At 43.3% G+C, this 13388-nt stretch overlaps 1 protein-coding gene across 1 annotated transcript; it reads left to right on the top strand.

The window, feature by feature from the left end:
• The first annotated feature begins 8582 nt into the window (after positions 1-8582).
• LOC132658158 (vomeronasal type-1 receptor 90-like) lies at positions 8583-9740 on the top strand. The gene is given in 1 exon segment (XM_060402037.1): positions 8583-9740. A coding segment is annotated over 1 exon segment (957 nt). The 5' UTR covers positions 8583-8783.
• Positions 9741-13388: the final 3648 nt, after the last annotated feature.

The raw sequence follows: 13388 nt of genomic DNA, 5'->3' as shown, positions 1-13388 counted from the left end.
TGCAGACTCTGTCATGTCGCCCTCGGGGGTGAGAGGTTTCTGGAGCCTCACATGCGTTCACAGCGGCTCTGTGTGTGCCGCACAGCGTGTGATGGGCACCTTCTTCCCGGGGCTGATTCTCAGGAGAGCACGTGGTTTCTGGGTGTTATTGTCCTTCTATTCCATGATTCCTATTTTATCAGTTTCAGACTGAGTCCGTCGCTAAGTTGTGTCCAATTCTTGTGACCCCATGGACTGTGGTCCACCAGGGTCCTCTGTCCATGGAATTCTCCAGACAATAATATAGAGTGGGTAGCTGTTTCCTTTTCCAGGGGATCTTCCCAACCCGGGCATCAGACTTGGGTCTCCTGTCTTGCAGGCAATTCTTTACCAGCTGAGCCACCAGGGAAGCCCAGTTTCGGATTAAATAAGATATTGAAGTATCCCTATGGCCATAGGTGAAGACAGCAGAAACCCTTTGGAGCCAATTTCTTTTCATTTTCCACAATTTCCTAAAGCAGTCCCCAAATGTGATATAAAGACCCATCCCCTATATGTTAATGGCCCTTTCTGAGATGGAATACACATTCTGAAAAGATCTGGGAACCTTTTGCGTTCTGTGACCGAGGCACTGAGAAGCCCAGCTCCTGATTCTTCTGGGGCAACAAGCGAGAACTATGTTGCTATGGCCCAGTCTGGGGCTGTTGGTAGATTCTGGCAGTAGAAGTACCTCAGAATTCAGGGACATAGTTTGTGAAAGTAAAAATCCCACACAGTTGGATCTTGAGTGATTCTTAGCTTTTCTTTTTCAACTCATTAGGAAGGGAACCAGAAAAAAAGACCAGTTTCTGCCCATTCAAAGCAGTTAAAAAAGAAAATTAAAAAGCTCAGGAAAAAAATTACTATGTACCTACAGACAGTAGAGTCTGCCTGCAGTGCAGGAGGCCCGGGTTCTGTCCCTGAGTCAGGAAGTTCCCCTGGAGAAGGAAATGGCAATCCACTCCAGTACTCTTGCCTGGAAAGTCCCATGGATGGAGGAGCCTGGCAGGCTACAGTCCATCGGGTTGCAAAGAGTTGGACACGACTGAGCGACTTCACTTTCACTTAACCTAGACTAAATACATGCCACTGATATTTGATAAATTGAGTCTTCATAAAAAAAGGACCATAAACCGTCCCATGTCTTTCAGTGCTGTGGGCTAACCCAGACCATGACATGTGAGGTCCACCATGTAGGTCTGCACTTGCTGTCTCCATTCAGAAATGTGGAAGCTTTATCTGTGGTTGCTAATCAGACATACTGAACAACAAGGGAAACCATGAAAGGGAGTAGGGGTGGTAACCACACAGGCAAAAACAGGGAACTTCTCTCCCCCCACCGCGTCAGCCAGACACCACCTGCAGACGCGCCAGTCAGCTACGCTTGGCTTTTCTTGTGCGCTGTCCGTTAGTTAGTTAGTTCAGTCGCTCAGTCATGTCCGACTCTGCAACCCCATGGATCGCAGCACTCCAGGGCTCCCTGTCCATCACCAACTCCCAGAGTTCACTCATACTCACGTCCATCGAGTCAGTGATGCCATCCAGCCATCTCGTCCTCTGTCATCCCCTTCTCCTCCTGCCCCCAATCCCTCCTAGCATCAGAGTCTTTTCCAATGAGTCAGCTCTTCGCATCAGGTGGCCAAAGTATTGGAGCTTCAGCTTCAGCATCAGTCCCTCCAAAGAACACCCAGGGCTGATCTCCTTTAGGATGGACTGGTTGGATCTCCTTGCAGTCCAAGAGACTCTCAAGAGTCTTCTCCAGCACCACAGTTCAGAAGCATCAATTCTTCGGTGCTCAGCTTTCTTCACAGTCCAACTCTCACATCCATACATGACCACTGGAAAAACCATAGCCTTGACTAGACGGACGCTTGTTGGCAAAGTAATGTCTCTGCTTTTGAATATGCTATCTAGGTTGGTCATAACTTTCCTTCCAAGGAGTAAGCATCTTTTAATTTCATGGCTGCAGTCATCATCTGCAGTGATTTTGGAGCCCAAAAAATAAAAGTCTGACACTGTTTCCACTGTTTCCCCATCTATTTGCCATGAAGTGATGGGACCAGATGCTATGATCTTTGTTTTCTGAATGTTGAGCTTTAAGCCAACTTTTTCACTCTCCTCTTTCACTTTCATCAAGAGGCTTTTTAGCTCCTCTTCACTTTCTGCCATAAGGGTGGTGTCATCTGCATATCTGAGGTTATTGATATTTCTCCCGGCAATCTTGATTCCAGCTTGTGCTTCTTCCAGCCCAGCGTTTCTCATGCTGTACTCTGCATATAAGTTAAATAAGCAGGGTGACAATATACAGCCTTGACGTACTCCTTTTCCTGTTTGGAACCAGTCTGTTGTTCTGCCGGGAGCCAGCACGGGAGATCCCACCCATGGCAAAGGTCATGCGGAACAGGCCTGACGGGCAAGGTGGATCAAGACTCCAGGGGTCCCCTAGATCTGCTCGAGCATCTACCCCCGAAACCAAAATCTGTCTATTACACCACACTCTTCTGACATTAACAGGGGCTATCCCCGACCACCTTTCTCTGGAAAATTAACTTAGAGCTCCAGTTAATAGTCTCCTGCATATAAAAGGAGCGTCTCAGCTCAACCCTCTCTGCTGGCATCTAGCTTGTGGGACAGGGTTATCCACACTCTTGCTGCTACGCACATGATTGTTCACAGCCTCTCAACCATAAACAGCACAGAGAGTTTGGAGTATTTTGAAAGTCTTAGTTAGCATAGGGTTTTTCTAAAGATAAAGATCATGTTGGTGAAGGGTTTCATTGCTGAGTTAATGATTGCCTCCATATCCTTAGGCACCTGGGAGTATGTTAATCAATGTAATTGGAATGTAGAAAAAGAAATATAGTAGTTTTGATGTTAGCAATACTAGACTTTTGAGTTAATGAATTTTCTCTTTGTTATAAATCACTGTACTCCTCTTTCTTTGCTATAAATCATTATATCCTTGCTATGTAAGAATGTAACTTTATCACTATCTTAAGACTAAGTAGATCTTAAGGGAAAACAAGTTTTCTGATTGACTAACCTTTATCAATAGAAAGAAAGATGGGGCCATAAAATGTTAATCGGTCTTCAGACCAGAAGATATTGTAAACAAACATAAGACCCTTGTAAGAACAAAGATATGCAAAGAACACTGTCTTTAGATAAGGGTCAGAGCAGCTGACCCTGCGTGACTCTGCTTCTTACATTTATCTCTGTGTACAGCTTAAAGTATAAAAGCTTCCCTGAAAAATAAAGAGACGGACCAGGACCAGGACCAGTTCCACGAAAGCCTGGTTTCCCCGTGTCGTCTTTTCTTTCTTACTCTCCTTTTCAGGCTAATTCCCATCTGGAGCACAGAGGTCTGGTGTGTTTACTTATTTGCCTGGGCTTTTAAGACCTGAATAGGAAGGCGCCCTGCATCTTCACTCCTTCGGGAGACTGGGAGGGCACCTGCGGCCTACGTAAACGGTGCAAGTCTCTTGCCTCGAGACTTTATTGACTTTCTGTGTAAACAAAGGAATATAAGCCTCTTTCTCTCCTCTATTCTCTTAACTGCAAATTCTTTCCTTATCTCTCTCTAAATTTATATATCTCCCTCGCCTCGCCGTCCACGCTTTGGATACCCTGGACCCAACCGGGGTTGGACCCTGGTAGTTCCATGTCCAGTTCTAACTGTTGCTTCCTGACCTGCATATAGGTTTCTCAAGAGGCAGGTCAGGTGGTCTGATATTCCCATCTCTTTCAGAATTTTCCACAGTTTATTGCGACCCACAAAGTCAAAGGCTTTGGCATAGTCAATCAAGCAGAAATAGATGTTTTTCTGGAACTCTCTTGCTTTTTCCATGATCCAGCAGATGTTGGCAATTTGATCTCTGGTTCCTCTGCCTTTTCAAAAACCAGCTTGAACATCTGGGAGTTCACGGTTCATGTATTGCTGAAGCCTAGCTTGGAGAATTTTGAGCATTACTTTACTAGCATGTGAGATGAGTGCAATTGTGCAGTAGTTTGAGCATTCTTTGGCATTGCCCTTCTTTGGGATTGGAATGAAAACTGACCTTTTCCAGTCCTGTGGCCACTGCTGAGTTTTCCAAATTTGCTGGCATATTGAGTGCAGCACTTTCACAGCATCATCTTTCAGGATTTGAAATAGCTCAACTGGAATTCAGCTGTGAAAAGAAGAGAAGTGAAAAGCAAAGGAGAAAAGGAAAGATATAAGCATCTGAATGCAGAGTTCCAAAGAATAGCAAGAAGAGATAAGAAAGCCTTCCTCAGCGATCAATGCAAAGAAATAGAGGAAAACAACAGAATGGGAAAGACTAGAGATCTCTTCAAGAAAATTAGAGACACCAAGGGAACATTTCATGCAAAGGTGGGCTCGATAAAGGACAGAAATTGTATGGACCTAACAGAAGCAGAAGATATTAAGAAGAGGTGGCAAGAATACACAGAAGAACTGTACAAAAAAGATCTTCATGACCCAGATAATCACGATGGTGTGATCACCCGCCTAGAGCCAGACATCCTGGAATGTGAAGTCAAGTGGCCCTTAGAAAGCATCACTACGAACAAAGCTAGTGGAGGTGATGGTATTCCAGTTGATTATGAGTTACGGAGCCCCATTTTGTCACGTTTTATAGTTGCTTATATAATTTTGTGTAAACTACATTTGAGACTGAAGCATACTTTGATATTGTTTATTTCAGAGGAAATGCAGACTCTTGGCTGCCTCTGTTAGGAAGAGGGCCAGGTCATTCAGGTTCCTCATACAGTAGAGTTGAGGTGGGTACACCTCAGCTTTAATTATGTTCAATATGCCTGTCATTACCTCAGCTCTCAACCTCTAGCTCTTTTTTTTTTTTTTTCCTATTTTTTCTTTTATTTCCTTTCAGTTCACTTTTAATATTGACTCACAGCTTGGAACATAAACAAGATTTTGAAATCACAAACTATGTGAGTACTAATACTCAGAATCTGGTAATACATCCTGCACCTGAGAACTGACCTAAGGGTGTGGGTGTCCATCAGATACTCGAGGTGGAGGACACACAGAGCCACTGGAACTCGCCAGAGGGACCAGGAGTCTCTCACCCCAGAGGACATTACCAAGTTGAAATGGGATTATTTTAATTTGATCTTAGGATCAAAATGAGAGAACTAGTATTTTCTACCATGAGTGTTACCCTTCTGGTCCTTCCACTCAGAAGTGGCAAGGGAATTTACAGAGAAGTTTTGAGTATAGACCTCCCCGGATATTTATTTTCCTGGAGAGAATGAATTAAAATTAATAGACAAGTAAAATGTTCCACTGGGGACAGCATGGTTCCTTTGTCCCCAGCTGGATCTTGTCACCTTTCTAGACACTAAAATTACAGGCCTGCAGAGAGATGAGCTGATGACATCCTTGCCTTGAAATTGTTCCAGTCCATCTCGTATACACAGATCACCCCACACGTCCATCTGGGTAAGTGCCTCTTTGTTCCACACGCTTAGAACCAGTGCGTGGATGCGCTTGTAGGCAGGCTGGAGGAAGAGGCAAATTTGGTCTAATAGTGATGTTTTTTTCAGATGAGCCATTCTGCTCTAACCATCTCCCAGGTCAGAGGATGGTTTTCTCTTTAATGGAGTGGGGAAATGTTCTTGTTAGTGTAGTTCATCCTTTAAGTTGGTGACTCATAAAAATAATGGGTCTTTTCATGTGAAATACTAAGTTAATTCATTGCTGATATGTGTTTTTTCCCTGAATAAAATTACTTTTATTTACTTGCTATTTCAGTTCTCAAGGAAGAGATTATACTGTTATGTTAGAGTATTACTAATATAATAATATTTTTCTTAAAGGAACAAATTTTTGGCTCTGATTGCGTTTTCATTAAATATGCTCAGTTTCATAAATCAATTAGAGCTTTTAAAAATAAGTGCCCTCTGGGGTTTGGGTTATTAAAAAAAAAAAAGCTAAGCATTTAGAAGAAAACCAGATTCTTTGTTTGAAACATCACTTTGTAAAGAGAGTTTAACCTCACATTCCTCCAAAATATTTGCCACTTTTTTCTCATGAAGATCTTTCTTGTCCCAGTTTCACTTTCATAAGTTTCAAATTACTGTAGCTAGGACTGTGCTCTAGCAGTTAGGGAATTTCAAATCAGAGGACAGTGAAAATGAGGCTGGGATTCCGTAAAAAATAAAGAGAGCACTGCTGATGGTAGGCGTGTCCCCAGCTTGTCTGCTGAAGGCCTAACGCAGAATCAACAGTATTTGGTGAGGAAAAAGACTTCGTGTCTTCTTCTCTTTTCTTCATAGGTTATTCATTTAAAAAATATCTGTTCCCTTTCATTTCGGGTATGCCAGAACCCATTTCATTAGAAGGAAAATTTGGAACAAAAAACATTTTCATCTGCCCTGACCTTTATGATTGAGTTTTAGATTTTTTTTTCCAAACTATGTCTTGTGAATTTATTATGAGAGAAGTGTGAACTGATCTTTTTCTGTTACTGAAATACAAAGAAGAGGATGATAAAGTAAAAACTCTGAAGCAAGAAAACCAGACCCATTCTTACGTAGGACTTTCTGGGTTTGTGATAAAGCACCTCTGGGGTTTTCCTTTGTGTTTGGAATAATGATTACTCTTGTTTTGCCTTTTCACAGAATAGATGTAAAAATATCCATGCTGTAAATACCCAAACAGCCATGGGTAGGCAACCACCCTGAGCTATACTTTGCAATCCTTGAAATCTGTAAAAACAGTAGGTAATTCTCACCCATGTGTTTTAGGAAACTGCTGCTGTTAACATATTCAACCGTACCTGAGGTTTCTCTTTTTCATTCTCCTAAAGTTCATATGTTTTCAGATCTGTACCCATCACTGACACCTGGACGGTGGTGATTTTGCTTCCTTGACCTTTCAGGCTCTTTCTCCATTGTTCTTTTCCTGGTTCTCCAGCTAGAAGTTGCCACAAGGTGGAACGTGTCTTTTAGCACACCCACAGTCCAAACCCACATACACGGCGTATTGTCACTCTCTCCCCCCAGATCCTTTCTGCTCACTCCTACTTTGCAGCAGAGGATAGCAGCGACGGAAGTGAAGGCACGGCGCCATTCAGCGGTGAACCGAGATGTGCTCTTTCACGCGTCTGCGGCACACAGCACACTGCTGACCGTAAAGGGGGTTTATGCCTTATCTGCATCCCAAGGAGTTGCTCTGCTTGTGTAGCTCGAACACAGATGCTCTCTCCTCTCCTTCACCCTGCCATCTGTCCACAAGGGCACCACACCCACGTTTACCTCGGGCTCTGGTGCGGGGTGTCCTCTTTCCTCTCACTCATCGCTTCTCTGACCCCTGGCTCGAGTGAAATGACCTTACCATTCTTCAGTAGTGTGTGGCCCATTTTGACGGCACTGTGCATCACATGATTATCCGTGTTCACATAATCTCACAATGATACAATGTCTGAAGTGACTGCTCCCTTGGTTGGGTGTTTGAAAGGAATCTCAGCTGTGAGCCTCAGTCTGTGCCATCAGCTACAGCAGCTCCTGGTGGTCATTTTCCCAAATGAATGCCTATGTTTCTCATTGACATGTATCGCTCCACTTATGTGTTGTTTTGCTTTCCTTGTTTTATCTCTTTTGTTTCCTAATTTTCCCACATAACTTTTCTTTCCTCTTTCTCAGTGTAGCAGCCTCTTAGAATGTGACCTGTTTCAGAATTTTCGTTTATGGTATTGTGCCTGTGACTTAGATCGTTATGATCAAGCCCCTTGGAGGGCATCTCAGGTGTATAAATGAGATTGTTTGTGCTTGGTACGTTAGGCGAGCCTGATACCCTCTGAACATCAGTCACTGCTAAGAGGCTTATTTGAAGAGGGTCTCATAGATTGTTGATGCCCTGTCACTACTCTCCTGAACAGTGGTGTGCAGTTCAAGCAGTAAGTGCGATGAAGCATGGATGTGCGAGGACACACCATAGGATTTATTTTAGCTTGTTTTAATGAAATATTCATATTTTCCAGAATATGTTTGCTGTTGAAGCACAGAAATAGATTTATATCTTTCTTTTCTAAAAACGTGTTTATTTATTTGTCTGCACCGGGTCTTAGTTGTGGCACTGGGGATCTTTATCATATTCATGTAACAATAAACAGATAAATAAATATTTGCAGTATGTTTCTGACTGATAGAGCTGTCTGTGAACCTTGAAGTCTGGATGTAGTTGGATGATTAGAGGCATAATTCCTTTTGTCTCTCCTGCGCTCCGTGCCAGCTAATGTAAAGGGGTGCTTTTGATTGTGTTAATCTTTGTCATCTTCCTGGATCAATATTTTGGAGAAAGGAGATCAACTTTTCTGCTTCTACTGTGGAATTTTCCTACAGAGAAAGAAGATTTGCCAGTGGTTTTAATAATGACTCTTGACTGTGAAAAGTAAAAAGTAAGGTAAAAATGAGCAACTGACTTCTATAAAGCATGACACTTAATTGTAGCGGTGCCGCTGGAGCCCAGCCCAGTAATGATACATTATCCACCGTGGGTGGGTTGCGCAGCGGTGGGCTGGGGGAGAGAAGCCCAATGACATCCAGGTAGGCGCGAAGGCAGACTTGAGCATCAAGTCCATGGATGCGTGGACCTGAAAACAGATGCATTCGGATCAATCCACATGTCTTGATGATGGTAACAGTGCTGGTGGAAAATGGTGAAGGTAATATTTGTGGTAAAGAGAATTTTTCTTGCTTTTCTCTTCAGACGTTTACTATAAATAGATGTCCCCATAGAGATGGATAAAGATAAACCCTCCCGTTCTGTTGCTGTAAGAAATGCATTCTTCTGCGAGGTTGTTATTGGGGTCTCAGCCAACACTGTCCTTCTCTTCCACGTCCACACCTTCCTTCTCGTCCACACCTTCCTTCTCGAGCACAGACCCGAGCCCACTGACCTGATGATAAGCCACTTGGCCCTAATCCACACAGTCATGCTAGTAGCCGTGGGGTTTGTAGGTACAGACATCTTTGGGTCTCAGAACGCTTGGGATGACATCAAATGTAAATCAGTTTTCTACTTAAACAGATTGACAAGGGGCCTCTCCATTTGTACCACCTGCCTGCTGAGCGTCTTCCAGGCCATCACCCTCCATGTCAGAAACTCCTGTTTGGCAAAATTCAAACTTAAATCGTCAAATCACAACCTACGTTGCTTTCTCCTCCTCTGGGTCTTTAACATGTCCATTAGTCGCTATTTAGTCTCAACCATCGCCACACCCAATGTGACCTCGGACCGTTTTCTGGTTATCACTGAATCCTGCTCACTTTGGACCTTGAGTTACTTTCTCAGGTACATATATTTCTCCCTAGCGACCTTCTGGGATGTCTCTCTCATAGGGCTCATGGCCGTCTCAAGTGGATACGTGGTGACTCTCTTATACAGGCGTAAGAGGTAGACTCAGCACCTTCACAGCACCAAGCTTTCTCCAAAAGCATCCCCAGAAGAAAGGGCCACTGAGACCATTCTGCTGCTCATGAGTTTCTTTGTGGTTTAATACTTTCTGGACTACATGATCACTTCCTTCTCAGGAATGTTGAGGAAGAGTGACCCAGGTCTTCTTTTTGTCCAGATGCTGGTGGGCAATAGCTATGCCACCATCAGTCCTTTTCTGCTAATCCGTACTAATAAACAAAGGATCAAGTTCTTAAAATTCATAAAGGGGAAGGACAGTAAATGTCTAATTATTCAGTGATAGACAGCTTCTCTTAAGTGAATCAATTCACTAGTTTTGGAGTGATTAATGGTGGTATAGAGGATTTGCTGTCTTGAATAATTTAAATATATGGAGTTATGCTTTTTCTCCTACATGTATTTACTTTATATTTGTGGCTGGCAAGTACCTAGTAGATAATGTAACTCTACAACTATCTAAGAAGACACAAACTTCTAATCAGTCTCCTAAGAGACAGAGCTCTTAACACAGTTTCAAACTCTAAAGTGAGATGAAATAGAACAATTACTATCTGGATGCACAAAGGGCCAAGAAGAAACAAAAAGAAGATATAACAAAGGGGCACAAAGAAAATTTGGGGCTCGATTGTGGCTGTAGATACAGGGATAACCACCAATCTAATATAAACATGACGCCTGTTAAAGACATAAAAAGGACTCATAAAAATTCTAGACACGAAGTTTTTAGAAATTGAAATTTAAAAATCCTGTCCAGTTCTAGACCAGTGGAACCCATTCCTCTTGTTAATTGTGGCTGATATATTTGGACAAAATATTTTTTCAAAACTACCTGAGAACTCCGATAAGTGCACAAAAACAAGCGAACTGTGGAAGAAGTCATGTCTTGGAGACGCAGCCTACATAGGCGTCAGTTTTCCACTTCTTTTCTCACATGGACGTCTAAAGATCTCAAGAATTGCCGACAATGATAACAGAAATAATATACTTCTGGCCAGAAGAAACAGGCTAAAGGGCCTGTGAGGCCCAGAGACTGTTGGAGGGAAGCCCACAGGAAAGACCACCAGAGAAGTGCCTGTCTAACTCTATGTGTTCTTCAAGAGACGGGAATACCAGACCACCTGACCTGTCTCCTGAGAAATCTGTATGCAGGTCAAAAGCAACAGTTAGAACTGGACATGGAACAACAGACTGGTTCCAAATCGGGAAAGGAGTACATCAAGGCTGTATATTGTCACCCTTTCTATTTAACTTCTATGCAGAGTACATCATGTGAAACGCTGGGCTGGATGAAGCACAAGCTGGCATCAAGATTGCCGTGAGAAATACCAATAACCTCAGATATGCAGATGACACCACCCTTATGGCAAAAAGTGAAGATGAACTAGAGACTCTTGATAAAAATGGAAGAGGAGAGTGAGAAAGCTGGCTTAAAACTCAACATTCGAAAACAGAAGATCATGGCATCAGCTCCCATCACTTCATAGCAAATAGATGGGGAAACAATGGAAAAAGTGAGAGACTTTATTTTTGGGGGGCTCTGAAATCACTGCAGATGGTGACTGCAGCCATGAAATTAAAAGACAGTTGCTCCTTGAAGAAAAGCTATGACAAACCTAGACAGTGTATTAAAAAGCAGAGACATGACTTTGCTGACAAAGGTCCATCTAGTCAAAGCTATGGTTTTTCCAGTAGTCATGTATGGATGTGAAATTTGGATCATAAAGAAAGCTGGGCACCGAAGAACTGATGCTTTTGAACTGTGGTGTTGGAGAAGACTCCTGAGAGACCCTTGGACAGCAAGGAGATCCAACCAGTCCATCCTAAAGGAAATCAGTCCTGAATATTCACTGGAAGGACAGATGCGGAAGCTGAAGCTCCAACACTTTGGCCACCTGATGCAAAAAACTGACTCATTAGAAAAGACGCTGATGCTGGGGAAGATTGAAGGCAGGAGAAGAAAGGGACGACAGAGGATGGGATGGTTGGATGGCATCACCAACTCAATGTATGTGAGTTTGAGTAAGCTCCGGGAGATGGTGAAGGACAGGGAAGCCTGGCGTGCTGCAGTCCATGGGGTCGCAAAGAGCGGGACACAACTGAGTGACTGAACTGAACTGAATTCTGTGTACGCCCCTCACAAGTCTCGGTACAACCGGGTACACACACCGGACAGACCTGAACCAACACAGCTGAGACCGGAACAGACCGAAGAGAAGATGAAGCAGAACTTTGAGTTTTCCTCTAAAACAAAAGCATAAACATTCCGCAGAGGACTATAACAGGACTGAAAACATAGTACAATATTCAGAAGTCCAAAATACAGTTCAAAATTACTCAACATATAAAGAAACAGGAAAATGTAACCAATATACTAAGGCACAATAAACACATAGATGCCAAAGCCAAGATAGCACAGAGATTGAAGTTATAGACTCGAAGAAGCTCTCAGGAGCTATAAGTAAAATAACACAATTTGTCCATGCATCCACTTCTTAAAGGACACTGTAATCTGAATATTGTCTCCTCTACACAAAACGCATCGTTTTCCCCTGATAGACTTAAAAATATTTCCTTTGCCTTTAGTTTTAAGCAGTTTGTTAAGTATTTGTCCTGTAGGGGATCCACTGAGCTTTCTAAACTGGCGCTTGCTAAAGGCGAGGGTGTGGGTGGGCAAAATGGGTGAAGGGGATCAAAAGATACAAATTCCCAGTTATAAAGCAGACGCAGGAGATGTAATGTAGCGTATGGTGACTATAGTTAATAATACTGTATCACGTATTTGATGAAAGTTGCTGAGAGTAGATCTTAAAACTTAAAATCACAAGAAAAAAATGTGTAACAATTATGGATATGAGTGTTAACTTACTGTGGTGATCGTTTCACAATAAACGCGTCTATCAAATCATTGTGTTGCACTCCTGAAACTAACAGAATGTTGCACGTAAGCATGCTCAGTCACTCAGTCGTGTCCAGCTCTTTGCGACCCCATGGATGGTAGCCCACCAGGCTCCTCTGTCCATGGAATTCCCCAGGCAAGAATACTGGAGCGGGTTGCCATGCCCTCCTCCAGGGGATCTTCCTGACCCAGGGATCGAACCTGTGTCTCCTGGGGCTCCTTCACTGCAGGCATATTCTTTACCACTGAGCCACCGGGGAAGCCCAACCTAATGTTATATGTCAATTATATCTCAATAAAAAATAATGTATATTAAATATAGCAGATTTAGGAGAATTCCTGGCTTGGCCACACATGACGTGAGGACCAGCTCTTGCCCGGTGAGCACAGGTGACCGTATAGAGTCTTGATGGCCTGCACAAACTCCGCCTTCCTTTTAGTTTCCCTTTGAGGTCTCGCTGGCCCTTTCCAATCATCAGGTCAATCTAATCCATGTTTAAAGTTTACACTCTAGTTTGTTAGTAAGTAGTGTCTGTCTCTTTGCAGCCCCATGGACTGTAGCTTGCTAGAATCCTCTGTCCATGGGATTTCCCAGGCAAGAATACTGGAGTGGGTTGCCGTTTCTTTCTCCCGGGAATCTTCTTGATCAAGGACTCGAACCCAAGTCTCTGCATTGGCAGGAGGGCTCTTTACCACTGCACTACCTGGGAAGCTGGGCTAGCCATTAGCTTCCCTTACTTTTTTTTTTTTTTTTTTTTTTTTGCCAGTGTTAACAGGTAAGTCAAAGTTGCTCAGTCATGGACTATACAGTCCATGGAATTCTCCAGGCCAGAATACTGGACTGGGTAGCCTTTCCCTTCTCCAGGAAATCTTCCCAACCCAGGGATCAAACCCAGGTCTCCTGCACTGCAGGCGGATTCTTTCCCAGCCGAGCCACCAGGGAAGTAGAGACGCTGTCTTATGCCATGATATGCTGCTAGGGAGGGTCTCGGGTGACTGGCGTCCAGTGTTGGCACACCCCCTCTGGGGTAA

Source organism: Ovis aries, chromosome 19 (genome assembly GCF_016772045.2).
Source record: "Ovis aries strain OAR_USU_Benz2616 breed Rambouillet chromosome 19, ARS-UI_Ramb_v3.0, whole genome shotgun sequence".
In the NCBI taxonomy this organism is placed as follows: domain Eukaryota; kingdom Metazoa; phylum Chordata; class Mammalia; order Artiodactyla; family Bovidae; genus Ovis; species Ovis aries.
Note: the sequence above shows the minus strand (reverse complement) of the source record. Positions and strands in the feature narration are given on the sequence as shown.